The 27,929-nt window shown below is 44.3% G+C and overlaps 1 protein-coding gene across 1 annotated transcript; it reads left to right on the top strand.

Moving 5' to 3' along the window:
• The first annotated feature begins 1,818 nt into the window (after window positions 1-1,818).
• On the top strand, window positions 1,819-27,929 carry LOC117736323 (transcription factor COE2-like). The gene is given in 18 exon segments (XM_034541576.1): window positions 1,819-1,917; window positions 1,919-1,953; window positions 3,682-3,838; window positions 5,540-5,603; window positions 6,922-6,977; window positions 7,064-7,137; window positions 8,500-8,568; window positions 23,117-23,198; window positions 24,683-24,824; window positions 24,917-24,919; window positions 25,611-25,741; window positions 25,963-26,089; window positions 26,206-26,294; window positions 26,399-26,464; window positions 27,011-27,185; window positions 27,280-27,462; window positions 27,546-27,716; window positions 27,898-27,929. Coding segments are annotated over 18 exon segments (1,755 nt in total).

Here is a 27,929-nt window from a genome sequence, read left to right on the forward strand (position 1 = left end):
AAAGTGTGTCATCATATACGGATTGTTCATGCTTAAGTAGAGCTGTCAATCATGTCAGGGAAAGTGTGTGAGGGACACGGCGACAGGGCGGAGTCTCGGCAGCAGGATTCCCCAAGAATGCCCTCAGAATTGGGGGAACATCTGACTTTGTCCCGCGCTGGCAGATGGTGGGTTGAGGCGGGATCCAAGGGGGGAGATTTACTTCCATTGTCCAGGCGCACGAACTCCACTCAGAGACAATAGTATCGGTACGGGGCAAAGAAGCAGGGTTTGAAAAAACACTCTTCTTTTCAATGCCAGATGACCAGCAGCAGAAATTAATTTTTTTTGTCTGCAAAAAAAAAGAAGCAAGATATATTCGTTTTGTTGGGCCTAAACACAAAACCCATTATGAAACTGATCATTTATTTAAGCTATAATGTGATTACTGTAAAACTCAGCGCTTTTTAACATTCAACTTATTAGGTTCGTTGCAGCCTTCTAAAGCCGAAAATCACACAAATAAGCAGCTTAAGAAACTTTATCGGATCCAAAAGTACCACTCTTATATCAATGCATTGGTTGTTTCCATAATAGATAACTTGCCAAATCACGCTTGAGGCAACTCCTTTTTTTATCAGCGTTATTTCTCAACTGATTTCATGACCACTTTGACAAGACATTATGTTGTATTGATTAAGAACTCTTTTCGGGCATTGGTCCAAACGCCAATCACAGTGCAGCCCTGTCTGCTGCTGGCGGAGATTGATGGACCAACCAGACGGCCATTGTTGCGGCTGACACTGATGCGATGCCTCCTAAGCGGAATCACTGCGTTCAAAGGAGCAGACGGCGGAGCTTCTGAATGCGCGCATGTCGAGAGCGCACTTGTGTTAGATTTTGACTTGAATGAATAGAACAAACAGGATTTGCTGTACAGACTTTTCAGGGCAGCGTGTGGAGGAGAATGGAAACCCGCATTACAAACAAGTATAAAACACTCAGAGATGAACGAATATAAAACATTTACGTTTTTGTTAACATGTGTCCACAATTTTGAGGCGGAATACTATTGGTTGTAAATGTCCCTTCTCGCCTCGCCCTCGCACACACCAAGAGAAACGGTCATTTCACACCACCATTAAAATCCTACATTTGTACATAAACTATTATGCGAGTATATCTTTTCCCCTCATCATCATCCTGGTCCAACTTAATGTGTGAAAAGTTTGCTGCACGAGTCGCTGGTTGGATGCTGAGTCTGGCAGAAGTCCAAACAACGGATGCACTTTACACCAATGAGAGCATCCATTTCAACAATCGGTCCCCCATATGGCACTAAGGCCCCTCCTCCACGCTCTATCCCCGCAGAGGGTCTCATCATGCTTTAAGACAGCGGTTCACTCCAAGCTTCCTGGCCTTTGGATCAACTGTTTTGACGATCTGGCCCTCTGACAAAGGCAGACTTTCTACACACACATATTTGAAATAATATTTCCTAACGGACTCGCTCTGAACTGTGTGAGGAGTGAGCACCACGAGCAGGTGATCATTTGCGCTCGAACTGACTGGAGATTTGCGCTTGGACAATGCTTGCAATTAGTGTGAGGATATATCTGTTATCATCGTTTCAGCCTTGAAAGAAAGTGCGCGTGGATTTTTTAAAAACTGAAACATCATCACACGGCGTCGGTCATTTGTTTTTTGCAAAGCTGTGGAGGAGCGCAGCGCCTTGGGTGGACCTTCTGCTGTTGGCCAAAGTGCTTTTAGCTCTCCAGCTCAGTTGATCTTTTCTTAAGTTCAAAAAAGGTGCACCAAAACGCGCAGGACGTGGTTTAAATGTTCGGGATCCAGGAGCATCTGATGCGAGAAGTGAGCGGATTAAAAGAGAGAACTCTTGGAGAGGAGATGGATCCGGTTCGGTCGTGGGTGCGTAATGGTCGGGGTTGTGGATGCGAACGTAGCGGCGCAAAGGTACAGTACAAAGCAGCTGATCTACTGACATCAACTTCTCACGTTATTTCCATCAGTTGCGTTCAGCTAGAAATGTCATGGCATTTATTTTCGAATCCGCATCACGAGCATAATATAGTTTATGATGAATGAATACGTAACATATGAGCAGGCGTCCTTACAAACTACTTGTTGCAAAAGATGACACGAGTCCCCTTTAAAGCTGTTTGACCCCCAACTCATAAACGTCGTTAATTATGATGTAAGAGCGACACTTTATATTATTGTAGTTGTTTTTTAAGACGTTTATGTGCACAAAAGGAAAGGAAGGCCTCGACTGCAAAAACGTTAAAACTAATAATCAGAACGATTAGACCTAAACATAATGTCACACACAAGGAGCAACTGATAATTACTCTTGTGTAAAAGGTAAATTTACATATCAGTTTACACAATTCAATTTGAGATCATTTCTGAAAACCCGAACGTGATTAAAGCTGCATTTCCCAAACCAGCTATTTTAGTTGATGCAGCTCAAACACTTTATCTTCAGCGGCCACGCACTTTACATGTTTTAACCGTAGAAGTAAAACGTTTTTTTTAATGTTGAATCATTTTTGTTTTCCACATTCCCCAAAATGTCCAATCTTCATTTTTATTTATTTTTTTACCAACACAAAACCCCCCCCCCCCCCCCCCCCCCCCCCCCCCCCCCCCCCCCCCCCCCCACACACACACAAACACACACGTCGTGTCCAAAGTTTAGAAAACAGTATTAAGTCAGAAAAGCGGCACCAGCGATTTAAAGAAAATAGAACAAGATGATTAGTATAACACACATGTCTTATTAGTCATATAGGCAGTAATTAGTAAGTGATACAACAATAGCGTTATTTGAACTGTATTTAGGTTATTTGATAGCATGCATTATTTTATTATTTTAAAATGTAGCCTAATGAACTCGATTGTAATATGGTATTCCCCCCTCGTTTATTTTTTTAAACGCAAGGTTTAAGAACCAAAAACAATCACGAAAGAACTGCTCAAGTTTTGAGTTATCTGAAAAGCTACATTTCATAATTTTATAGAGAAGTAATTCACAGAAAAACACAGCTGCACACAGAATATGGTAGAATCTTTAAATTATTTAAATTCAACAGTCAGTGAAAAGTATCGTCAGTACATTGTTAACCAAGATGCTCCACCATCAGTAGCAAAGTCAAACATTTTGATTTTATTGTCGAATTTTCAGTTTTCAAGCTGAAACACAGTTTCAACAAGTTTAGCTTTTCCTGTTATTTCTTCTGTGCCTGTTTTTTGTGTGCATATTTTTTGGCCATATTAGTTTCTAATCTCGAAAATATAAAGTGGCCTTCAAGTTATGGGAAACAAAATATTTATAAATAGTCTGTATGTGATTATTTTGCTAACTATTTCTAATTATTGTATGGATAAACCGAAGGCCTTAACATTTGAAAGGAACGTTGTAACCAATGGGAAAGAACAGAACAGAAGAGAAAAAAACAAATAATGTAAAATTGAGTTCTCAGGATTTACAGCATGGAGAGAAAAGTCTTAATTTTGTATTTGGTTTCATTTAGATTTAAGAAATATTTTCCACTACTAAGGAATAATATGTTAGATGTTAATTTAATTAAAAATGACCTTTATATCGATCCTAGATGCAGTTTATTATAACACAATGTACATGTCTGTGGAGCTGACTGTCTCTTCCTCTTGTGCCCTCAGTGGAGTAGCTTTGTCAAGAGCTCATTTTGAGAAGCAGCCGCCCTCAAATCTCCGCAAGTCCAACTTCTTCCACTTTGTCCTGGCTCTCTATGACCGACACGGCCAACCTGTGGAGGTGGAGAGGACTGCCTTTGTGGACTTTGTTGAACATGACAAGGTGTGTTAGTGTTTCTGAACGCCTGTCTGCCTTATTGATTATTTGAAGATGTCATCGATTCACTATGTCAACATTTCAGTTCCATCCAAAACCATTCATCTAGCGCAGTATTGTCTGAAAAACTGTGAATAACCACAGCATTCAAATGTATTAGAAGTATGCCGTATTTCAGCTGTAACCAGGTGCTCAACTTGATCCTCCACATCCCCAGTAAAGCCAAGCATATTGAACAGCTGACGGCTACATGTTTACAGAAGCTCTACCCTCAATGAGCTGATGATGTGGGATTGAAAAAGAATATCTAATGACTAATTAGCAGCTTGCCTCATTAGGAGGACATCACTACTTTTTAAAATGCAAATTATGCTTGCTCCTGTTAAGTTATACAGTGAACTAATCATCAAAGTCTCTTTTCCTTCATGCCCCCCTCCTATACTCTAAATACTGCAGCAGGGGGATTCCTCAGGTTGGACAAGAGCAAGATGAGGAAGGGTGCAGTGTGGAGAAAGAGTTAGGAAGAGAGCTGCCTAGTGCAGCCTTATGCCCCATGTTGATGTGTCTGACTCGTGCTAAAGGGAGCGAGAGTCTCCTAAACTGGCAACAGATCTCCCCTGTGAGAAAGACAAGAGGACACAAACCTGTCAGCTGAAGTTCAGAGATAGTTTTACTATGAATTTCATGGGCAGGGAGGGTTGGAGAGGGTGGGAGGCAGCGCTAACGCCAGGGCTGAAAGCTGTCAGCGCACTCCCCTTTGTGCCACACAGGCCAACGTAGAGCAATATGACGGCAGTGGGGGAGTTCATTTTCTGCATGGTTAACCTGGCATCTGTTTTTGCTTTGTAATTATGCAGAGGTAGAGTGATGGCAAGGCAAAAAATAAATGTTCCTCTCTGTATATTCACAAAACTTATGAAGCTAGGCATCCATCTATCTCCCGACGTTAAGTCTCAATCTCGACTTTAAGTTTATCTTTGGACCCCTTTTACTTTCCAATTTATCTTCATGCATCTTAATTTCCCTCACTACTTATTCTTCCCTTCTCACAACTGTCTCCTCTTCCCAGTTTATCTTCTCCTCCAACCTCCTCGTTCTTTCTCCTCCTCTCTGGCGCTCATCTCTGTGATGCCAGCCTCCTGGGTTATTGGACCAGAGAGCATTCCTTTGAGACCACTTAGAAAGACCAGCAGAGGTAGAAGAAGAGAAAGAAAGAGGGGGAACAAGAGACAGAGGGGGGAAGAGAAGGAACAAGTGAGAAGCTAGTGGAGTGCCTGGGGGAGGAAGGCATAGCGGAAGGGAAGTTTTTCTGTCAAGGTCGACTGCTGCTCAGTCTCACATCCAGTACTTTCCACACTTTGCACACACACACATGCGCATATCACCATGCCTGTGCTACCTCACTGCGAGGAAGACCACTGCATTTGATGTTCAGGTTTTAGAAGTTTGCATCAGACATGATAGTTCAACCCCTACAAAGAACATCCGACTCAAGGTTAAGAGCTCAGCTCTTGAACACAACGAAAGGTCCCACATGGGCTCTGAGCCTAAAACCCTCTGATCTCGATGCTGTTGTCAGGGAAGGGCACGCTGCAGGATTAGGAGAGACTCTCTGTGCTTACCACGGCGTGGGGATGCTCAGCCGTACTTATCTGTGCCTCAAACGTGCTAAACTGTGTGCCATGCGATTGTCTGTCTCTTTCCAAGGAGCAGACAGGAGAAAAGACAAACAACGGTACACACTACAAGCTACAGCTCCTCTACAGCAACGGTGAGTTCTCAGATTATGGGCTGATTCTTTGCTCTTTGAGGTGTCTGATTTCATCATCTAGATGTTGGCGTGGAGCGCTGCATGTAGTTGAAAGTGGTCAATGGTGACACCAGCGTTGCTAACATGACACACACCTTTCCACTTAAGTAATCTTCCTCCACATCCTCACCGCTCCTCGCCGCTCCTCTCTCAACTGATAAATTACCTTCTGCTCATCGTCTAATCACAGAGTTTGTACAATTCAATGTTTCGGCTCTGCGAGGAGCAACTTCTGGGCGCACGCCGGCAGAAATTAGGTGCATGTCCCCCCCCCCCCCCCCCCCCCCACACACACACTTCTCCAACCCCCATGGTGCTTTCACATAAAATCGGGGATACACAGAGAAATTTGGTTCCCATGAGCCACTGCTGCCCCTACTCTACCATCGCAGTGGCACCCATGGGAGAGAAGATAAAAGACATGTTCCAGAGCAACCCCCGTACACACACACACACACACACGCGCGCGCGCGTACATACAAGCACACCAACACCAAAAGCACTTCCTCTGCATCCCATCCTCTCATCCCCTTCCCCCAAGCGATATCAAAGGCATCTCAATCGAGACTTTGATGAGAGGAACACATTTTGAAAGCGATACTCTCTGAAAAGAAATCCTTGGGTAATGCGCTCTTTTCTCAAGAAGCAATTCATTACATGTCGTTTCCCTGTGTGATTTACAGCGGAGGTTTTGAAGCATCCAGAGGTTCAGGTGTTTCTGTAAATCTCACTCAGACACACACCTGATTAAATAGAAGGGGGAGACCAAGAAAAAGGACATTCACTCTTCAATTAAACCCCTTAACAAACTGATCAGGTGCTATTGTACCTGTCACTCTTGTAAACTTGGGAATAAATCAGAAGTTAACTGTGAACCACAAAAAAAGAACAGCTTGACAAATCGTGAGAACATGGTCGTAAATTCTGGCCTCAAAGCCGAACATGACTGATAATCATCAAACATAAAATAACTCTCAATCTCCTTAGAAACCATCAGAGAGAAAATACAAACTGCGTGCCAATCTTATTCCTCCATGTTGGCTGGACAGAGTTCAATACTTTTTCTGAGCGCTTGTCTCGACTTTGAGATAAAAAAAGATTTTATTTTATTTTGAGAATCCTCAGCACAATGTATGTTTTTAGGGGGTTTAAGAGTTTATCTATAGCAGAGCAACTGAGGGCAAGAGATTATGCATTCATTTTCTTTCAGAAAGAATGTCCCTCATGCTTCAAATGGCTTGTGTAAATTATTGCTAACAATCAATTTCTGTTCTTGCAGGGGTTCGCACGGAGCAGGATCTTTATGCACGACTTATTGACTCTGTAACTAAACAGGTTGGTAAACTCTCATCTACGCAAGTAGCAGTAACTGATTCCACTGACACATGACACTGAATCGTCCCCTTGTTTCCTCCTCTCAGCCCATAGCATATGAAGGACAAAACAAGAATCCAGAAATGTGCAGAGTTCTGCTCACACATGAGGTTATGTGCAGGTGAGTCGAACACACACAGACACACACTCGCCCAGTCATTCAAAAAGAAATATCACATATCATTACCGTCCGTCCTCTTTCGTCATCTCAGTCCACTTGAAATGTGGTTTTGGGACGACGCTTGAGGCTCTACAATTCAAATTGTCTGTGGTTAAACTATAAGTCTAGCCTATCTCTCATCATCCTTGTTACAGTGGTAAACACCTGCTGCTTTCTGCTGTAACGCTGCATGTCCTCTCGCTAGCTCCTGTTTCTTCTTGGCGCTCCTCACTCTCTGGCATGTCGTTCTGCAGCTACACCACAGCTGACAGCAGCTGACACCCTTAGGAACAATCTGCCTTTCCCTCATTGAAATGTAACTCAGGCACTTCTGTTTAGCCAAGACTTCCCGTTTGTCAACACGTCATGACAAGTCCACTGGTACATTTCCAATATCTCAGTGTAACAAAGAGCTGTTATAAAAGTTGGGATTTAGGGAGCAGAATGGTTTGGTTAGTGTTTGGTGAATAGAGAAAATAGGTGAATATGGGGTTATGGATGGAGAAGAAGCCGAAGAGAGCGGTCTGGAAGTGGGGTAGTGACCCAGGATTCGGGGGCAGTAGGAGGGAAGGATAGGGGGCTGGGACATGGAGAGAGGGGCTAAGACGGAGTGGGCTTTGCCATTGTGTAGCCAGCAGATGCCCGAATGTGACTCACAGCTGGCTAATAACAGAGCCGAAGAGGCAGAGGGCAAGCGTCACAGCTGGGGAGTGAGGCCGTCTGACAGGGGGGCGGAGGGGGGCAGGGCAGGGCCAAGCTGGGACACGAGAGGGGTGAGGCGAGGTGTAGGGGTGGCAGATGGTTAGGGGTGGGGGCACTTTTGTTATGCAGTGAAGGGGACTTTGGAGGGGGGTGGGGGGGACTGGGTGGCCAGCAGGCTCCTCGGACAGGACTGCTGACGAATGGTAGGATGTTATGGGATGGTGTGTGTGTGTGTGTGTGTGTGTGTGTGTGTGTGTGTGTGTGTGTGTGTGCGTGTGTCTGTGTGTGTGCATGCGCAATGAGGCTGCTTGGGGGTTGAGTTTGATTTCGAAATCAATGTGACAGATTGCCGGGCTGGCTTTTCACTTTTGAATGGTCTCTCACTGTTTGTAGGGTGTGCTGTTGTACCTTTTCTTCCTCTTTTATTCTTTTGTCTAATCCTCCCCTCCCCTCTCATGCCTCCTTTGTGTGCTCCTGGATCTTGGCCCCGACTGCAGCAGAGTAGTCTGGGCCTGTGGATGTGGATGGGCCAGACAAATAATGTCTCCTCCTGTTTAATTTGTTGTGTTTTTCCTCCACTGACTTTTTCCTCTTTTCTGTCTCATTTAACTGCCCACTCAGCCGCTGTTGTGAGAAGAAAAGTTGTGGCAACCGAAACGAGACGCCCTCTGACCCAGTCATCATTGACAGGTAATGAGATCAAAACACGTCCCACACAGTGTCCACTACCTTGAATAAGCACCTCTTCATGTTGCCCTTTCTTTGTATGTATGCACCTACACACTCACAAAGACAGTGAGAGAGAGAGAGAGAGAGAGAGAGAGAGAGAGAGAGAGAGAGAGAGAGAGAGAGAGATTGCGGGTTGATGTGAAGGTTGTTGTGGTGAGATCTCACCAAGCAGCTGTTGCATCTACACAAACCAAGTGAGCGGAGTAGCTACGTAGCAGAGTAGAACCTCCAATTACAACACATTTATATACGGATGTGTGTACAGTGGTATTGTTTGTCTGTGCATTTTACACATTTTACACATATTTATACTAATATTTAACAACATACAAATAATTGCTTCTTCCACTTCAGTTTACACTGCATCCATGGAAGCAGGTCGCAATAAACAGTATAACATATGTGTCCATGTCTGTCCCCCATGTGTTCCTCTCTCTTCAGTTCTCTGTTCTCTGTTGATCTATCGTCAGCCTGCTGGGATTTGTTTCAGTTTGGTCACTCATTACGTTTAACGGCTGACATTGCACCTGAAACCTGCCAAAAGCATAGATTTCTTTTTATCGGAAGCATGTGGATCTTCCATAGTACCAGACACGCTGCCATATGTGGGAAATGTTCACCCTGACAGCCAGTTATCAGGCTTAAAGGCAGGTGACCCCCTCAGTAATCAGCGTGTGTGAGGGCCTTCACGTCCGAGGGATTTTGGAGGTCTCTCGCTGTCTGCCTGGCATTAACCAGTGTGATGAATGCTCGTAAGCAGACCGCATGTGAAATACCTTTTCTGTGATGTCATAGACACAACCTTCATCTCCTCTCTCTCCTTATCCCTCCCCTTCCCTCTCTCCTTCCCTGCAATCGTCTGTCTAGAAAACACTCACTTCATATACGTCAAGGACCCTTTTCTTTCCCCTTCTCAGTTCAAGCTGGCTGGCTGTTGACAGTGAGTCTCGAAGGATCTCCTCCGAAGATAGTTTTCATATAACGGAGAAAATCGGTCTGTTGTCTCTTGAATTTTCCCAGAATACCTTTGGAACAGCTGCTTTTTCTATTTACTGTAGCACATTATTCTCCCAATAACCCCCTCGGCACCCTTTATACTTCCTCCTTACATGTATAAACCTCATCGAAATTTGTTTGTAAGCAGCTTGGTGGCGGGCTGATGAAGGTAGTGTGTTACTTATCTCGTTACAAGTCCTTGTATGTGTGTGAAGACTATAATGTGAGGCTGTGAGGATTGATTTAAATGGAATCATTGACCTACTGTACTCTCTAATCACACTGGGCACATCCCGTCCTGTTGGGGAGATTCTCTCTCTTGACTGGCCTGCAAAACCCTCTCCTCAGGGAGCAGCCTATTAGCAGCCAGTTCATTTCTGATAAGCCAATGGGATCTTTGCGTGGCCCTGGGCCCTTTTATCCAGCTTAATGTGCACTCTCTCTTTTGACTGCATGCATGTACACCACACACTGAAACAGTCAAAAGACTGACAGATGTGCGTGTGTGTTCAGAGCATGTATAGGCTGTCTGTGTGCACACAGACAGATGTATATTTTCATGTGTGTGGGGATCCTTGCACGTTTATTTATGTATGTATATGGTTGTACGTGCGATTGTCTACGTGTCTTTGTGACCCCTAGTTTGACCTTTTTCCCTAGTCACTGCTTGGGTCTTAAATTATTCATGTGTGTGTGCAGCCTATGTGCATTTGTGCATGTGTGTGCCTGCAATGGTGTGTGTGTGTGTGTGTGTGTGTGTGTGTGTGTGTGTGTGTGTGGAGGAAACGGTCTGTTTCTGTGGCTCCAGTAATCAGCCTCCTGCTCCCAGCCCCAACACCTGTTCTCCAATTAACATGCAGCGTGCTGGGGCCCACTCGCTGCTATCACACCAGCCACTGCTTTCTACTCTTTTTCTTTCTCCTTTTCTCTTTTTTCTCTCACTCTCAGCCCCACGCTCCCTTCCTCCCCGCCTTGCCTCGTATCTGTACTTCTGCACACTCCTCTCGCTCTTTTCCGTTCGCTCTCACATGCTCCTACTCTTCACTCACAATTGCTTAGTTCCCCAGCTCCTCTTCTTTTCCCTTCACGTAGCCATGACCCCCCCCCCCTCTCCTTCTCTTTAGCCTGTCTAATTTTGCCATAATTAGGCGGTGTCATTAGGACACCTAGCCAAGCACAAGGGAGTTTGCAATTCCCCAAACGGCCCAAACCCCCTCTTTTCTAATCTCCTTTCCATATTGTTTCAGTTTTCTCTCCCCCTTCTCCTTCTGCTGCTGCTGCACCCCTATCCACCTCCTCTTCCCCCTAATCCTGATTTGAGTGAAAAGAGAAAAAGGAGATCACAGCTGATCCATAGAGAGGGTGAAGGGATAGAGGGTGGAGGGACCGAGGGATGAAGAGGGCAAGGGCAGTCGTTGACAAAGAGATGACTCTTAAGTTGCCGATGGGAGAGAATTATCTAATACCCTGCTGCCTGCTGTGTCTAATAGTTTTACAATTGTCTCATCTTAACACTGGTGAACTGCTACACTCACAGGCCTAATGTGACTTTTCTGTTTAGAGAGTGTCTTATCTTTGACTGATGGACTGGCATGTTCACTGATTGGTTTGATAATCGATCAATATACAAACAGATAGATAGATTGATTCCTCCGGGCTCATCACCATAAATCTTCACTAACGCTTCAAACTCATGCAGTCGATGTTTCAGACAATTCACTGACAACTACTTGGATCATCAATTTCTTTAAAAAGCAAAGTGAAAATATGGTGCATTTCCTCTGTTTTAACCCTATCAATAATCAACTTGAAAATAATCAAATGAAAATATACTATACAGTCAGCCATATACTACTAATATTTTCCCCGAGATCCTTTCATTACTTAGAGCGTCTCTCTTCTGAAAAGTATTAAACCCAAGCAGATCTGTTAATGGTGGCATTATTGCCATGCTGACCTCTGACCTCAGAGGAACTATATTGGTTCTGGGCCAAAGCTGGCCTCTGTATTTATGAGTGAACCATGGGTTTACAATGGAGACAAGCAGATGTCAGTATTAGTATGAGACTGTGTGGTTTGGATGGGAGGGGTCAGAGCTCAGTGTGAGTGTGTGCTTTTATATTTGGCTATGAAGCTGAGATCAATAGTTGGTCATAAGGAGTGTGTGGAGGGATCCATCGAAAGGCAAGAGCCTTGTGAGGTGGGGGTCGGGGGGGTTGGAGAAGGGCTGATCAATGGCAAGCACTATCTCACTAATTGATCGTGTTTCCAAGAGGGGTCTTTTTTAACAAGCCGACGCTCAGAGAAAAGAAGAATAATCAATAGGAATTTTCCAATGTTGTCAATATGGCTCTTCCCTCCCCTCGATTCAAAATGAGCTCACAATGACCAAACATACAAACATTTTTAATACAAAACTGAAAAACAAACCCTCCATCTGGAATGCACAAGCACCAGAGATGTGCTATTTTAAAACAGTTAATTTTGCTTTCTGAGGTGATAATTTTTGAACAACTATTAGTTGTCCTGGGTGACTTCAGACTCTCGGCTCCAAGAGCAAGAAGAATCCATTATTGTTAATCTCAGGTTGTGGGTTTTATTGATTTGTTTGTAGTCTTGGTTCTATATGTGCATGTACCACAGCTTTGTTTTCAACTAGTGAGAGCAGGGTTTTGTTTTCAGTACTACAATCGTTGCGTAGTAGATCTGTTGAAGAGCTTTAGTTTCCATGGCCGTGTATCATTTATTACCCGTTAATTCATTTTGCTGATGTCAATTATCAAAGCTATTTTCCCTGCAAAAAGACGTTCTCCAGTATGATAACCCTCAGACGCACATGCACACATGTTCTGCAGTGCAGTCTTTTTTATAGTTCTTTACGGATTAACACTGTCTGGACTGTTAACAATAAACTATTCAGATATCATTTGTTGTTGTATGTAAATGTCTCTGGTGTCTCCGGGAGGCACCATCTGTTTCCATGGTAGTCCATCCACCTGCTTGCCTCTGCATGTCTTGAGCTAATTAAAAAAATAACAGTATATGGTGACGCGGGCCACGTCCCTCTGAATGGTCTTTTTTTTCCTGCCTGCTCTTACAGCAGGACAGATAGTTTCTTCTTGTACTGCCAATGGAGGGGAACGCCGGCCTCCTCATTCTTCAGCACCAACCAAAAAGAAAATAGAAGCTTCAAGTCTTTGGGAAAAGAACATTAAACTATCAGCCAAAGAATAAATGCAGTAACATTTGTTGGACTGTGTCAGGGGTCAAATTCTTCCCCTCTCCCAGATGCATACTCATGCACTGCCGCCAAGTCGCTCTGTTAGGTCATCATATATGCACTTGAGAGTTTTATGTGTGAGACAACAATGTCATTTTAGGAGATTGTTTCTCATACTCGAAATATAATGGGGTTTTTTTTGCTGTAAAGTGGAACTCATGCTGTAGCTTTTTCTGTTGATACTGGCACCCAAAACCTGTACTCTCATTACCATTTCCACCACATTTTCTTAAAGATGGCTTGTCTAAAAGTCTTTCATAAGGCCCAAGTCCTGAGGGGCAGTGAACCATCCCTTCTTTTAGCCAAGAAATAAAGACAATCCAGTAACATGGATTGGAGTTTCTAATTTCCCTTCTGTTTTTTATATATACTACTCCGAAACAGGATGTTGGATGATGATGTTGTGGTGCAACAAATCACCAGAAAAGAATACTTTGTTTAACTGTGTGAGAAGTAACTGAGAAAAAGACGGATGTGGAGGAGGTGCTTTTTTTTTTATCTGAGTCTCTGGCCACAGAAAGAGCTGCATATGACGTTGGCAAAGTTGCTGCAAACCCTTCATTGAACTGGATATATAAGCGTTTATGGAGAAACTACTGTATTTAACACAGCATCCTAAATTATTACATTACCACCTGAAGGATACTTACTACATGTAGTGTCTTGACTTACTCAGGGCAAGCCGATAATCCCTTTTTAACATTTATGAGCCGTCACTTTTTACTTAAGTATTACTGTATACCATTTTCATTTAATGAACATATCTCAACAAATCAGAGACACGTATCGTATACTGTGAGATGTTATACTGGATATTATACTGACTTATGGGTTGGGTTGTAAGTGACCTCCCGTGGATATATTCCCTCCACAGACTGATTACATTGTCGTGTAGCTGGATTGCACTCAAAGTCTGACACATCACACTGATACGGGAATATGTGTATAAATTACCTGTGTGCCACACATAAATACATGGACATCAACTAAGTCAGACACACTGGCCCCTTCAGTGCGCTGTCACAGGTCTCCCCATGGTGGGGTACGACTGTCCAGTCCCTCCAGACCCCCTGTCAGCGAGCCCCTCAGGCTGGGGGCCAGGCAGCGTGGCGACAGGGCCCCGAGGCTCCAGTGCACACCGCCTCACACAGCGGAGCGGCACACAGGCTGGACCAGTGAGCAGCTGGCACAGGACCGCGGGGATGGCTCCTCCCTTGGGGCGATGCAAGGGGTAGAATGACACAAAGACAGACAGGGAGAGACAATGCAATGTCTAGAATATCAAATTTGCTGACAGGTACCGCTTGAAACAGAGAGAGTCTCACTCAGAGTTAGACCGGTGAAAACAAGTTCATCGACCTTTTGAGGGGCTCGAGCTTTCTGATGTGAACTGGGAAGATCCTGGACTCGAATGTGCACAGGAAGTGTATAATGAGTCGTAGGTTATGAGCCGAGTTTGTGTTTGGTCACCTTTGCTCCGTTTTGGCCAGTGTTAGCTGTTGTGGCTTGAACCCTGACACAAGGAGTTGGCCTGGTTTGTTTTCTTTGAGAGAGCCTACAGAGGGGGCAGTCGGAAACAGAGAACGGTGGAGAAATGTTTTGACAGGAAATGGGAATAGACTACCAATGGGCTAATGTGGAGGAACAGCAGGGGGACTTTTAGAGTGGGTGGGATGCAGAGGGGAAGAGGGGGGGGGGCAAATTTGAAGTTTGGAGTTGCAGCTCAATGGCACTGTGAAAGGCCTCGCACTTTCAGAGTAGCTGGGGCAAACCCTCTCATTTGTCTGGCCACTAATAGGGTTCACCTTTGGTTGAGCAGTGTAGAGATTAAGTAGGGGCACTCAGGGGATCAGAAGGGGGCAGATTAGGTTGATTTAGAGGCACTTCAGATCGCAGGCAAGTGAGCGCTTTGTGGTTATGTGTGTGAGATTTGTATTTGTGGGTTTATTTTTCATGTGAAATTCCTGCATTTGGGATCTTGTATCAGTATTATCAGGGTCTCATGTCTGTGTGTGTGTGTGTGTGTGTGTGTGTGTGTGTGTGTGTGTGCGTGCGTGTGTGTGTGTGTTTGGGGATGAGAAGGGGGGAGGGGTGGAGTCAGAGGCCAGTTAGCAATGGTATTTAGGAACCAGGGCTGTTTTCTTTGGCTGGATGCTGCTGCTGTGGGTGGAGCTGTTAGGGTGTGTGTGTGTGTGTGTGTGTGTGTGTGTGTGTGTGTGTGTGTGTGTGTGTGTGTGTGTGTGTGTGATGGGGATCGGTCTGTAAAGTCTTAAATTTCGCTAATGACTTAACAATGCCCCCTGGTGCTAGGCCGGCCCCGCTAGCCACCTTGTTTGTTTGTTTGTCTATTTATCTGGATTCTGGACATAGTATTTTTCTCCCAGGAGTGAGATTTCTCTACAAATTCTCCACCCTTTCACTTTTTAAAAACATTTCCCAACACTAATATTTACACATCTGCAGTAGTTCTTAAATAAAATGCGATTAAGTATCCTTATTATGCTCGAGGCAATACTTATCCCTCCTGTGGGACACGAAAAAAGGCAAGGGTATTGTGTAGGTACAGTTTGTATACAATAGATCCATATTGTTATCTTCTACTTGCACTTTAAAAGCACCACGCTAACAGAATAATATGGTACACATTGCAGGATAGGCTTACTTATGCACTGAATGCAGTGTATAAAGTTAAAGCAAATCAGACATCTTTGCTGGCTCTTTTGTGTTTTGCTGGCTTAGTCATTAATGCAGCAGATGTTGTGTTTTCCTCATCATGAACGAAAAGTTAAAGGAAAACAGGAACAGCAATCACAATGTCACTATAATCTTTGGATGCATTTGTAAGCTTGTGTGTGTTTGTGTGTGTGTGTGTGTGTAATGGTCCTGATGAATCTGTCAGGGCTGAGGGCAGGGGGTGATGTGACTGCTGACAGGCTCCCAGCATGCATGCTGGGAGCCCCAACAGTCAGCGTGCCCTAGCTCCCTTCAGCCTGCCCACCACCCGGCTCCCCATTCTCCTCTCCCAGTCCTCGGCTACACACATTTGCTGTGTATTAGCCACGGACAGTAAATTACAGCACCCTGGACCTCTGAGTGATTCCATTCCCATCTCTTCACACGTTCTTCTTCTCCTCCTTCAGCACCATTATCCAGCTCACCTTCTCTTGCGTCTGTCTATCTCCCTCCTTTTCTCTCATTTTGATCTGTTTTCCTCCCTCTGTCTGTCATATTCGTCCTGGCATTTCGACTTCCTCAACCCTGTCAGATTTCTCTCCCCTTTCTGTCTTTCTCTCACTTCTGTTATACTTCTCTTCCGCCGTTCTTCTATTGTGTCACGCTACACAGCGCTCCCTCCCTTGCACATCCCCTCCGCTCCCCCTTTACTTCCTTACAAGCAAGTCCCTGTTGTCTAGGCTTCACAGGTTTCTCCACTGCTTCTCTTTCTCTCTCTCTCTCTTTCGTCCTCCTTCCTCCTATCCCTCTCTGCCGCCCTCTCCTTCCCCCTCTCTTTCTGGAAACAGATGTTGTTTGTCAGATCTTATCATTACTGGCTAATTAAGAAGACATCTCTTCTCCTTCTGTTGTTGCTTCTCTTTCCTCTCCTCTCCCGCTTGGTGGCATCAATCCCAGATTCATTGTTCTTTTCCAAGAAAGGTTCAGGTTGAGCTTTGATATACATGCGTTATCTGTACATCTGCTTAGTGGCTGATTGATTGGAAGGGTATTAAGAAAGCAATATTAGTGTTGGTGTATTGCAGATGACCTTCTGGTATGTTTGAGATCTCTTCAGCTGTAGAGGGTGCTCCGTGTCTACATGTGACAGTTGAGAGTATATTTTGAATGCTTGTCCCTCAGGATACACCAGGCATGCTGGGAGAGGTGAAGCCACTGATGGGATTTCTATTCCCTGTCCTGGTTGTGAATTCATGTTCTCCAGACTCTGAATATCTATCCATATCCATCTACTTGGCAGGCTGACCGCAGTCCCGTGTGGCCAAGCTTTGTATGCAATCTTTGCTTTTGGCTGCAGCTTGAGAGACCGAAACAGTAATTCATTTCAAATTGTTGAGATACACATTTAGCAGCTTGTGAGAGGTTATGCAGTAAAACACTTTAACGCCCAGGAGAAACCTCTTTGAAACACTCGAGTGCCTCTTGTGCACCCTTCCCATCATTTTACTTTCCTCCCCTCAGCCCTCTTTTCCTCGCAGCTATGCCGTGCCTCAGTCACTTTTGCGGCGGCAAGCATGAAGGTTTTACAGCGCTACCAAGCTCTATAAATCAGCACTAGTGGTTTAAATGTTTGGCTTTGTCACAGTTCTCAAGTTAAGAGGCGGGGTGGGCTGGGGCTAAGGTTGCAGGGGTGAAGCCAGCCTGGGAGGCAACGGAGAGGAGGCCAAGAGGGGCACAGCCAATCCACCAGGCAAATGTATAAAGAGCTGAGTTCCCCCATGTGCTCGCTGTCTGCCTGAGACTACCTGGAGTCCATTTAACCACTTATTCTCTTACCACTGATCAATAAGATAGTTAAAAAATAAAAATCATATAGTGTAGCTATTTTAGCTGACTTTACTGATATGAAAACAGTACTTTTTCCAATCCTTTAATTAAAGGATTCAAAATCATTTCTATTTTGCAAACTTCTAAACTTCTCAAATACTGAACAATAACTTTGCCTGGAATAAATACAAATACAAAACAACTACCAACGAGTGATGTTGACCCCTTCTGATCAGTGCAGTGGTATTTAGAAAGTAACTAAGTATATTTGGGGGTATTTTGGCAGCAGTAGCTCAGTCCGTGGGGACTTGGCTTGGGAACCCATTCCCAGTATGAACCAAGTAGTGTGGACTGGCAGCTGGAGAGGTGCCAGTTTGCCTCCGGGACACCCTCAGGGATCAATAAAGTAAATGTTCTGCTCAACTACTGTGCTTTCAGATACTTGTACTCTACTTGTATTTCCATTTGATTCAAATCAAATACTTGTATAAATTGTACATTTTACTCCACTGCATTTATACTGCAGGTGTAGTTACTGGTTACCTGAACAATTCAGCCATGTGAGTATAGAGATGGTGTTTAAAGATATACAGGATAAGTACACTGAATATCACTGAGAGGCCATCAGACATCAGACATCAACGTGATGGCCAGTCATTTACTAAAAGGTAAACAGTTTCAGCTGTGACAATCTTGTTAAAATCAGAAAAGCTACAGCTGTTTTATTGATGACTGGATGTGTGTTTTACAAGCTGTCACAAAAAGGGAGAAAAGACTAGCTCGGAGTCTGTTTGGCTGTGAGATGTTTGCTGGTGAAAGGCGAGTGAAGCTGATGCCACAGATATCCCTGTATGTTTTAGGAGGAGGATGAGGGGGTGGAGGGGGTTTGGACTGGGAGGCTGGTGTGAAAGGTCCTGTGGTGGTATGCGACAGAGGGGGTATCAGTTCGTGGAGGGTTCTCTGTGCCCCATTAGCAGTGTCAAAGGTCATGTGCCCCGGGTGTTAACCCTGGTGACCAGTCTAGCTTCCAGTCTGCCAGGGGACCCGGGTCCAGGGGTATTTATTACTATCCCTCCCCCACACCCCCGCTCCATCCCCCAAACACAGCTCTCCCAATGGAGGAAAACAAAACACCTCCATTCCTCCCCCCAGCCTTTCCTCTACTTGGGTATATGTACTAATTGGATGCATATCCATACACTGATGCGTGATGACCCTGGTCTGGTTTATCCAAACCCTAGCACACAGCCATGAGCTGCAGCATGCTTTTGACCCATTACATTACAATTAAATATCAGCTTGCATTTGCAAAAAATAGAACTTTTAGACATTAGTTTTTGATGCCTCCTTTTTTGCTAATGGGGATATTTTTGCACAATCGATTGTGCACCCATGGTTGCTTGCAAGTCGCTATTTGTATTGAATGTGCGCATGAATGTGTGGGTGGTTTGTACAGCCAGCGTGTGACATATGCATGCATACGCACACGTATCTGGGCCTGCTGTATGAGTTAGTGCTCTATGTGTGTGAGTGTGGCAGAGGAAGGTCCTCAGCATGTCAGTATGTTTTAATGCTTCACATCTGGTTTCCTAATTTTCCTCCCACCCTCCCTGCCCTCCCCTTAGCTCCCCTCCACCGCGATGTCAGGACACTGTTTTGTTTTTTCAATGTTGAGGGGGTGGGGGGCAGGGATGTCTGATGAGTGATGGCCCTGAATACAGGACATCAACATTCTCCCTCTCTTCCTCTGTCTTTGCCCCGACCCTCTTCTCCACCTTTCTGTTCCTCTATTTCGCCACTCTCTCTGCTTATTTCTTACAATTAATACCTATTGAGCTTTATGGAGGGGTCAGATTTACATGGATGGAAAAAATGAATACCTCTCTACCGCTTATATTCGACTATATGTCTGAGCAGCAGGGCATCCACGTGTGCTGAGTAACAATTATGACAAGCTCGTCCTCTTCATTCTGTACCTTAAAGTTTCCCCTCCTATATCTTTTGTATTAAAGCATGTGTCATCTTTTGTGCAGTAACCCCAGAAATGGAAGGCCATAGCCAAATCGCAGAAGAGAAGACAAGCAGAGAAAAAGTTGTCTAGCTGTGGCGCTAACTTACTTGAACTCTGTATTAAAGCCTTTTGCATCACATGCTTCAAGAGCTGCTGCTACCAGTAAACCTTCGTTTACAATGAGCACAGAGGGCGATGTTTTTTATGTCTATGTGAAAAGGCAGTTTATGTCAACAGTGATTAGCGCTGATGAACGCCTATGAATTTTTTTGTTGGGGGGGTCCTGTGCTGCCTAGGTGCTCGTTGCATGATTAAGGCCATATGTAAAGCCCAACGTGTAACACTTATGTGCAACAGATGCCCCGATGCACCGAGTCCACACTGAGGGGTGAGATGTTTCCAAAAACTGCATTTCTGCTCGTGTTTTTAGTGTCGCTACTTGCTGGTTGGTCGTTGAACCAGTTTTAGTAAAGCATGTTGTCAACGTTAGGATGGCTGCCTCACACTGGGAGGCCTGTGTTTAGTCTTGGGAACTGAAGCAGATGCAGACAAAAGGGATTCGAGGCCTTGACAGAGATACAGAAGTGAAGGCAGAAAAGAAAAAGCAGACTCCCCATGGTGCCGCAGTGGAAAATGATCCCAAGGTTTAAGACTTCTGTGTTTTGTTTGTGTTTCCTGTCTTAACTGTGTCTGTGGAGGGTAGATGCTGTGGAAGATAAAACTTGGTCTCCATTGCTTACCACAGTTAAGTCTGTGGAATTCAATTACCTCCTAAATTTGTCATCAAACTAAAATAATAAGGAGTTTGCACTTATCAAGCTTTAATATTTAGTCATATTTGTAAGTAATCTAAACTCACAAGAAGCTATTATTTTTCAGCAATAAGGGTAACATGTTTAAGCTGACATTCTGTTCAGCTCAATTATTATCCGCGGTTGAAAACCACATAATTACAGATACATTGAAGGTTTAAGAGTTTCCCATTAGCTTTATTTGCACTATGTTAGTCACTTACCAGTGTTTTAAACAAACACAATCACCATGTTACTCTTGCTTTATGTGCATTCTATGTGAATGTAAAGAACTATGCACACATTAAAAAATAAACACACATAAGCTAGTGAAGTTTTTTGAAAACAGCCTTTCTCTGCAATTTTCCTGTGACTCGAAGATCCCCTCCGATTCTTTGCATGTTCTCCTTATATCTTCCCTCTGGATGGGGAGGTGTGTGGGTGTATTACATTACCAAAACAAAAACAAACAACAGCAATATTAAACTTTTGCAACCACAATAGAGGAGGGGATAAAAAACAGAGGGTCCTCAACTTCTTATTAATTATGCAAGATTAGTCTAATTATAATTCAGCAAATGAATGTGTGGCAGAAGGTGCGAGGCGACGGGGCTGGGAGATTTGCATGTTAAGTGGGCAGGGGGAAGCGGCTAATGCATGCTAATATATGCGTCAATGTCTCGCTTTAATTTCAGCATTTGCAGCTGTGTGCGTCCGAACTGAGGGGGGTGAAAAGTTGACTCAATGGGTTTTTAGGAGGGGGGGCAAAGGTGGGGGTGTCGGTGTATTATGTTGTGCATGCATGCATGTGAATGTGTGTGTTCAGTGTGTGTGAGGCATCTGGTACAAACAGGGAATGATGAGAAGAAGTCAACAAACAAGGTCAAGAACCCTCAGAAAGTGCACAAAGCCTGAGATGGATATAGACAACCTCTCAATTAGAGTTGTGATATCGCTATCTGAGGCGTCCCTGCAAGTTGTATCATGTCATTCACTCCAATGAATGATGACTGCTGGTTAGATGAACACTAAGTAGCTGACAAGCAAGTGGCGAGAAAACGATTGTGGCCAAACCACAGCCAGACCATGGACATGGGTATTAAAACCAAAAAGGACCTAACTCCTTATGAATGACAGCTATAGCCTTTAAACACGGGCCATACTGTGAGAATCAATACCCAGGATAAAACATACATAAAGCATAACCCTCAAAGGAGGCAGTAAAATGAAACAGAACTTTTGATCATGGTCTGTTTTCGGGGGCAGGAAACAAACCGTTTCACTTTCCTTGTGTAATGTCCTCTACATATTGTGATGTGAAATCATGCTAAACTGATAGTCATGATGTCCAACAAGTACATGTAAAAAAGGACTGATGAGGGGAGAAATGGAAGGAGGAAATGGGAGAGGCACAAATGTGCACTTTTACATGTTTCCACCCAAAACGGAGGTCGAGCGCAGCTTTGAGGTTGGAGGTCCGAACTCTCTGATAAATTATAACCACCTTCTGCCAACAACAATATTGATTGTCCTCCGATGAAATAGCTCAAATCAAGAAATATTGGACACACTGTTGGAACCGAGAGCCAGTTTCAAGCCAGATCCTGTTCGCAAGGGAGAAAGCTGGAGCGAGTGATGGAAGAATAGTGAGTTAAAGCTGACAGAATGAGAGAGAGATTAGTATTCGATGGGAGAGTTCAGGGCTGTGGGGCCAATATGAAGTCCCTCTCCAAACAACCGCTCTCCATTAAGATGACTTATTTTTGCAGAGAGCACAGTGTGGGTGGCATTGGGGCGAACCATGAAACCCCGAACCGCTGCCTCCCTCTGCAGCCTTTTTGTCCAGCCCTGTTGTTGTTTGTTTAATTGGAACACTAATAGATGTGTTTTACATTGGCAAGACAGAGTTGTGTTCTCGCAAAGTGAAGTGGACATCTGGTTTGAGGGCGATAAATTAGCCAATTGCCATAATTATATCACGACGTCGCATCACTTCGAGGCTCATTTTTCTTTTCTTTTGCTTTAACACACATTTTCTGCCAAAAGGGATTTGTGTGGATCTTCATGCCTTCGTCTGCACCTGCCCTCTTTATATCTACTTTCCTGCATCTCACCTCGCCAAGTCTCCCTTCTCGCTATATTTCAGTGATGGAATGTGTTCTTGTTGTTGCCTTCTCTTTCCCATCGCTGTCTTTGCCTCTCAGCACAGGGACTTTGGGATTGCGGCAGAGCTGCGTTGCCATGGCAGCGGGCTATGTTGCCGAACTCTGTACACCTGGGATTTGGAGTCTCTCTCCGAAGTCTCCCTCTCTCCTATTTATTCCACATTTCTCTCAGGTGTTCTTTGGTGTAGCAGAGGCTATCAGCACCTCGCTTTCTCTCAGCTTCTCTCAGTCTCCACAGCCTATCGCCCTCAAAAGTGCACTCACATACGTAATGAGACACATATACTTGAAAACAAGATTCATGTCCTTACCAGTGCCTGCTCCTCTATCACTACCTCCCTCTTTCCACCTCCTCATTTCACTTTCTCTGTAGTTGTCTCTACATCGTTCCCTCTCCATTCCCATGTGGGGGTTCAAATACGGCATTGCGGGATACCACGGTCCCCCGAGTCCCCTGGCATACATCACTGTCTCCAGTTTACTTTGAAACAGAGCAGCACGTTCCACTGGACTGTGCTTCAGATTCTCATCACTTTATTTAACGTGTAATAACATTGACTTTAATCGTAAGCTAAACAGCTGGGATTGATGTCAGAGCTGGAATCATGTAGACACGCAAACACACGCACACACCATACATAAGACCTGTCTCTGAAAAATAATGAATGTCTTGTTTGACTGCCAGTGTGCCACGCTAGCACCATTCTTTCATGTGATTTCTTCGTTGCTGATGTACAAACATGTGTCCTCTTATTTACCTTTGCAGGTTTTTCTTGAAGTTCTTCCTAAAATGTAACCAGAATTGTCTGAAGACAGCGGGAAACCCGAGGGATATGAGGAGATTTCAGGTACGAAAAGACTCACACACATGTTTGTGTGTGAGTGTGAAGTAGGAGGCTGGTGACACGTTGAACTGAATATGGGAATCAAATTATGTAAAAAAAAATATATTTTACAGTCTGCAAAACATAACCGCTTCATGCCCCTCCATATTAGTAGATGGAGACTTAATAGTCAATTTCTTATCTGTTCTAAGTAGAGTTTATGTCACAAACTTTGGTTTCGTAAAGCTCTGGAAAATATTTCCCAATGGAAGACATAAGAGGTGAGTCAAAAATCAATTAGTAGTCAGAGAGATGGAAAGAAAAACGAAAGGAGTTAGATATGTGGGAGACTTGGACGTTGGGGTGCAGGAAATAGGTTGAGGTGTTTCAGGAAGTTGTCAAGAATTGAGTGATTGGCTCCAGATGGAGGAGGTCATGCTCCGTGACCCAGGAAGTGGTCACAGGGGACACTCCCGCCCCACTTCCTCTGCCGTCTTTCAGCACCAGCGGCCCCTGTCTGGCATTCTCCTTCTCCCCGCAAACCCTGCGTACCTTCCCCTTCTCCGTGCTCCCTCTGTCTTCCACAATGTTTGCTTTAACTCCTGCGATGTGACACATGCTGAGAAGTTATGAGCACACAGGCGCTCCAAGACTCTCATCTCTGGGTTAAAAGGTGATCAGAGCTGGACAGAAGTCTGCTGCTTGATCGATAATTTACAGTTATTTTCCTTTAGTTTCCCCTCCCTTTCCACCACCTATAGCACATATGCTTTTTCTCTTAATCTCTTTCTCTCTCTCATGTTCCTTCACCTGCAAAATTACTGCTATGTGTTTATTGTGAAGGGAGTGCACGGTTTTATCTTTGCTGTCTGATTGAAACTATTTAATTGAAAATGACCTTTTCCCAGTGACCCGTTGCCTTTAATGCTAAAAAATATGTTCCTAAAACACACTCAAACATTATCACTTTAAGAAATAGTATCACATCATCAACACTCGTAAATATCCAGAGAGAAAAAACCTACAAGTATCATCTCATTAATTATATGTGTGTCATCCATGGAGGCAGATGTGGGAAGGGACGCACACGTGCTGTGGCCAGAAAATCAAATTAGGGCCACTATATATCATCCACTGTTTTAACGGCCGGCAAAAATGGGAGATCTGGTCCATATGTTTGGTGTCATTGAAGGATCAGGAGGAGACAGCGATGAGCCTGCTGCATGGTGTATGAATCAAAAACTTAGGCAAGAGGTAGTGGAGAGGCCATATGGAGACCTGATGGAGAAGTGGGGGGGCTGTATGAGCAGTGTCACCACCAGAATGCAGACATATTATGAAGATCCCAGGGATGTCACATTACCTATTGAGAAATATTACTATCACCTGTATGCTCAAACAGATTGTCGCTCAGGGACTTTGCTGTTGTAACTGGAGATTGTGACTCTCAGCGTGCTGTCTGAGTTGTGCACACACACTCATGTATCTCCCCCCTCTCTTTCTCTCAGGTGGTCTTGTCCAGCACTGTGAGTGTAGACGGCCACGTCCTCGCGGTGTCTGACAACATGTTCGTCCACAACAACTCAAAACACGGCCGGAGGGCCCGCAGACTTGAGCCAGGCGAGTCTGTCGAGAATACAATGGAATATGGTGAGACAATGTTACACCCCATTTATCTTTTTATGTTTTATTTTTATTGCATGTCTACTTCATCATTCATACTCAGAAACATACTGTAACAGCAGGTACTTGAGTTCCTTAATGTCCATTTATAATCACCGTGATACATCAAACATATCCAGTGGTGCTACTGAGGTCATTAACTGAGCTAATTAATGCATTAATTAGGACACTTGGCTCACATAAAGCACAGACGATAAAAATAATATTGTCTTAAATTTAAACATGAAGAAGTAAATGTATTATAGGTTTCCAGTTCGAAGTTCACAAATCACATTTATCTCTAAACTCAAGTACGTATACCTGCACTATTTTATACTATAGAGAAAAGTACTTTGTCACTACACTACAGTTTGCTACTAGTACATTTTGATCATAATACTTCCATATTTTTACATTATGTCTTAAGCAACCCTTAAGTGCAGGACCCTGTTTATTTACACAGCTGTACTGCTACCTTTCCACAATTAAAAGTACCACTGTGCCAGTGTACTCTGTAAGGAGCTTTTTTAATTCTATGTGATTGCAGGTCATGTGGTTTTTAAGCTACTTGTGATATGGATCGAACACTCTGTTCTTCATGCAGTTTGTGGTGTTATTCAAGGATAAAAGCCATATAGATATAATTGAAGTAGCCATGAAAAATGTTAGCTTTTAAATAAGCGTTTTAGTTCTGAGCACTCCACTCTTCTTTCAACTGCTGTATATCCTGAATGGAAACGCTCGGAGTAACGCTTGCTTTGCTCTTCTGTGCAGCCACCCCGTGTATCAAAGCCATCAGCCCCAGTGAGGGCTGGACCACCGGCGGGGCGATGGTCATCGTCATCGGGGAGAACTTTTTTGACGGCCTGCAGGTGGTGTTTGGTAGCATGCTGGTGTGGAGTGAGGTAGGAATTGTCTGCAAAGCATCTTGCTAATGATGGTACAGTCTGCGGCGTATTTTGAAATGATATATATAGCATATGGCTTGTCTCATTATTTAAATGATTTATGGGCAGTCGACACAAATTAATCTTTACACAGTATTGTGTTAGCCTAAATATTTACAAGGCATGGAGGGGGATAATTTGTTGCTGTCTTTTGACATGATTTCCGTCCCGTTCGTCAGCTGATCACGCCACACGCTATCCGTGTCCAGACGCCTCCTCGACACATCCCCGGGGTCGTCGAGGTCACACTGTCTTATAAATCCAAACAATTCTGCAAGGGAGCGCCTGGGCGCTTCATCTACACAGGTATTTAGACAACACACTGTGTGCTTTGTTTAGACTTCTCAATGGTACACAGGCTTTCAATGGCTTAAGGGTCTTTAAGCATAACATTTGATTGTTTCTCTCTTATTCTATGTCAGCCCTCAATGAGCCCACTATAGACTACGGTTTCCAGCGTCTTCAAAAGGTCATTCCTCGACATCCCGGTGACCCAGAGAAACTAGCCAAGGTTAGAGACTCCTAAATAAAAGATTGCTCATGATGTGTTTTCAAGGAACTGTGCATGCTACACTCTTACCAAGATATTAACGTAATAAATGATGTTCTTTGCAGGAGATTCTTCTAAAGAGAGCAGCGGATCTTGTTGAGGCCCTCTATGGAAATCCACACAGTAATCAGGTAAACAGCAGCAGCTTTGGTCCAATGTCCTCAACACTGTAAATGACCAATTGGTTTACTATATAAAACATGCAGATATTTGTACACCAGTGATATGCATGTTTAGCCAATTCAATATTAATGATGTATACTCTATATTTCTGCTGAACATTTTCCAAAGCAGACCATAATTGATAAAATCCCTACTTTGCAGGCATTAACTTGCAGGGATTTGAAAGCTGCTTGAGATAGATCCATCATTGTCAATATTTAGAGGGCTTTGTCAGATTAGGATTGTATGAAAATACAGGTCTGAGCAGGGACTTTGTTCAGTGAGGAAGCTTCAACATCTGATATTGTAATCTGCTGCCAGAAAGTGGAGTCTAATTGGATGTAGCTCCGACATATACTCAGTTTTTTTAATTATCACCTGTTTCCTGTCAGGTTATAGATGTGTGAGTTTACGCAGGTAACATCTTGAGAGCCTAAACATTTGCATCTTGCCTCTTTCTGTAAATGTGAAACTGCAAGCCATTGCTAATGTCTGTGTCTTTGTATCTTCTGCAGGACATGCTGCTGAAACGTGCGGCGGACATCGCCGAGGCGCTTTACAGTGTTCCCCGTCCTCACAGTCAGCTGCAGGCACTGCCTAGCTCACCAGCCCACGGCAGTGTCATGGGCCTGGGCTCCTATCCTTCCCAGTTAGGCGTCAGCATCGGGGACCATGGACAGAGCAGCCAAGGTGAGCAAAATAAGACATAAACCAAATTAATACTTTCATTTTCCCCCCACTAATGAAGCTCAGAACTGACCCAACCTTTTCATTGTTACTTCAGGTTACATTAGGAATTCCAGCAGTTTGTCTCCAAGGGGTTACCAATCAGCCTCCACTCCCCAGCATTCAAGCTACGGGGGCAGCGGAGGGATGACTGGAGGCTATGGGACAGTTCCCATGACCAGTCTAGGAGTACCTGGCTCTCCTGGTTTCAGCAGTGCCTCTCCCACAGGCTCTCCCTACAGTAAGACAGTATAATGATCTATATGTTTCTGAGTCCGCAGTGATATTAAGACTTGAGACTGATTGTTGCTCTCTCTTCAACAGTAATGCCCTCCAGCCCCACTATACCAGGGAGCTCCAGCTCATCATCGTCTCTCTTGCCTTTCTCCTCCTTCCCGTCTGCTGCTAAACAGAAGAGTGCTTTTGCTCCCGTCCTGAGGCCCCAGGGCTCTCCCTCCCCTGCCTGCCCCGCCTCAGGGGGAAACAGCTTCAGAGGTAGCCATCCAACTCACTATCTGACCCCCCTGTCTGAGCTCACGAATGCAGTCTAACCCCCTGTACTAACCGCTCGAAACCGCTTTGGCTGAACAAGACAGAAAGAAAAGTTGCTGGATGTACAATAATGCAAGACCTGATTGATTAGAATCATAGATTTTGTATATTTTTTTCTCTCCAGCGATGACGGGCCTGGTTGTTCCCCTGATGTAG

The sequence above is a fragment of the Cyclopterus lumpus genome, chromosome 9, assembly GCF_009769545.1.
Source record: "Cyclopterus lumpus isolate fCycLum1 chromosome 9, fCycLum1.pri, whole genome shotgun sequence".
Taxonomy (NCBI): domain Eukaryota; kingdom Metazoa; phylum Chordata; class Actinopteri; order Perciformes; family Cyclopteridae; genus Cyclopterus; species Cyclopterus lumpus.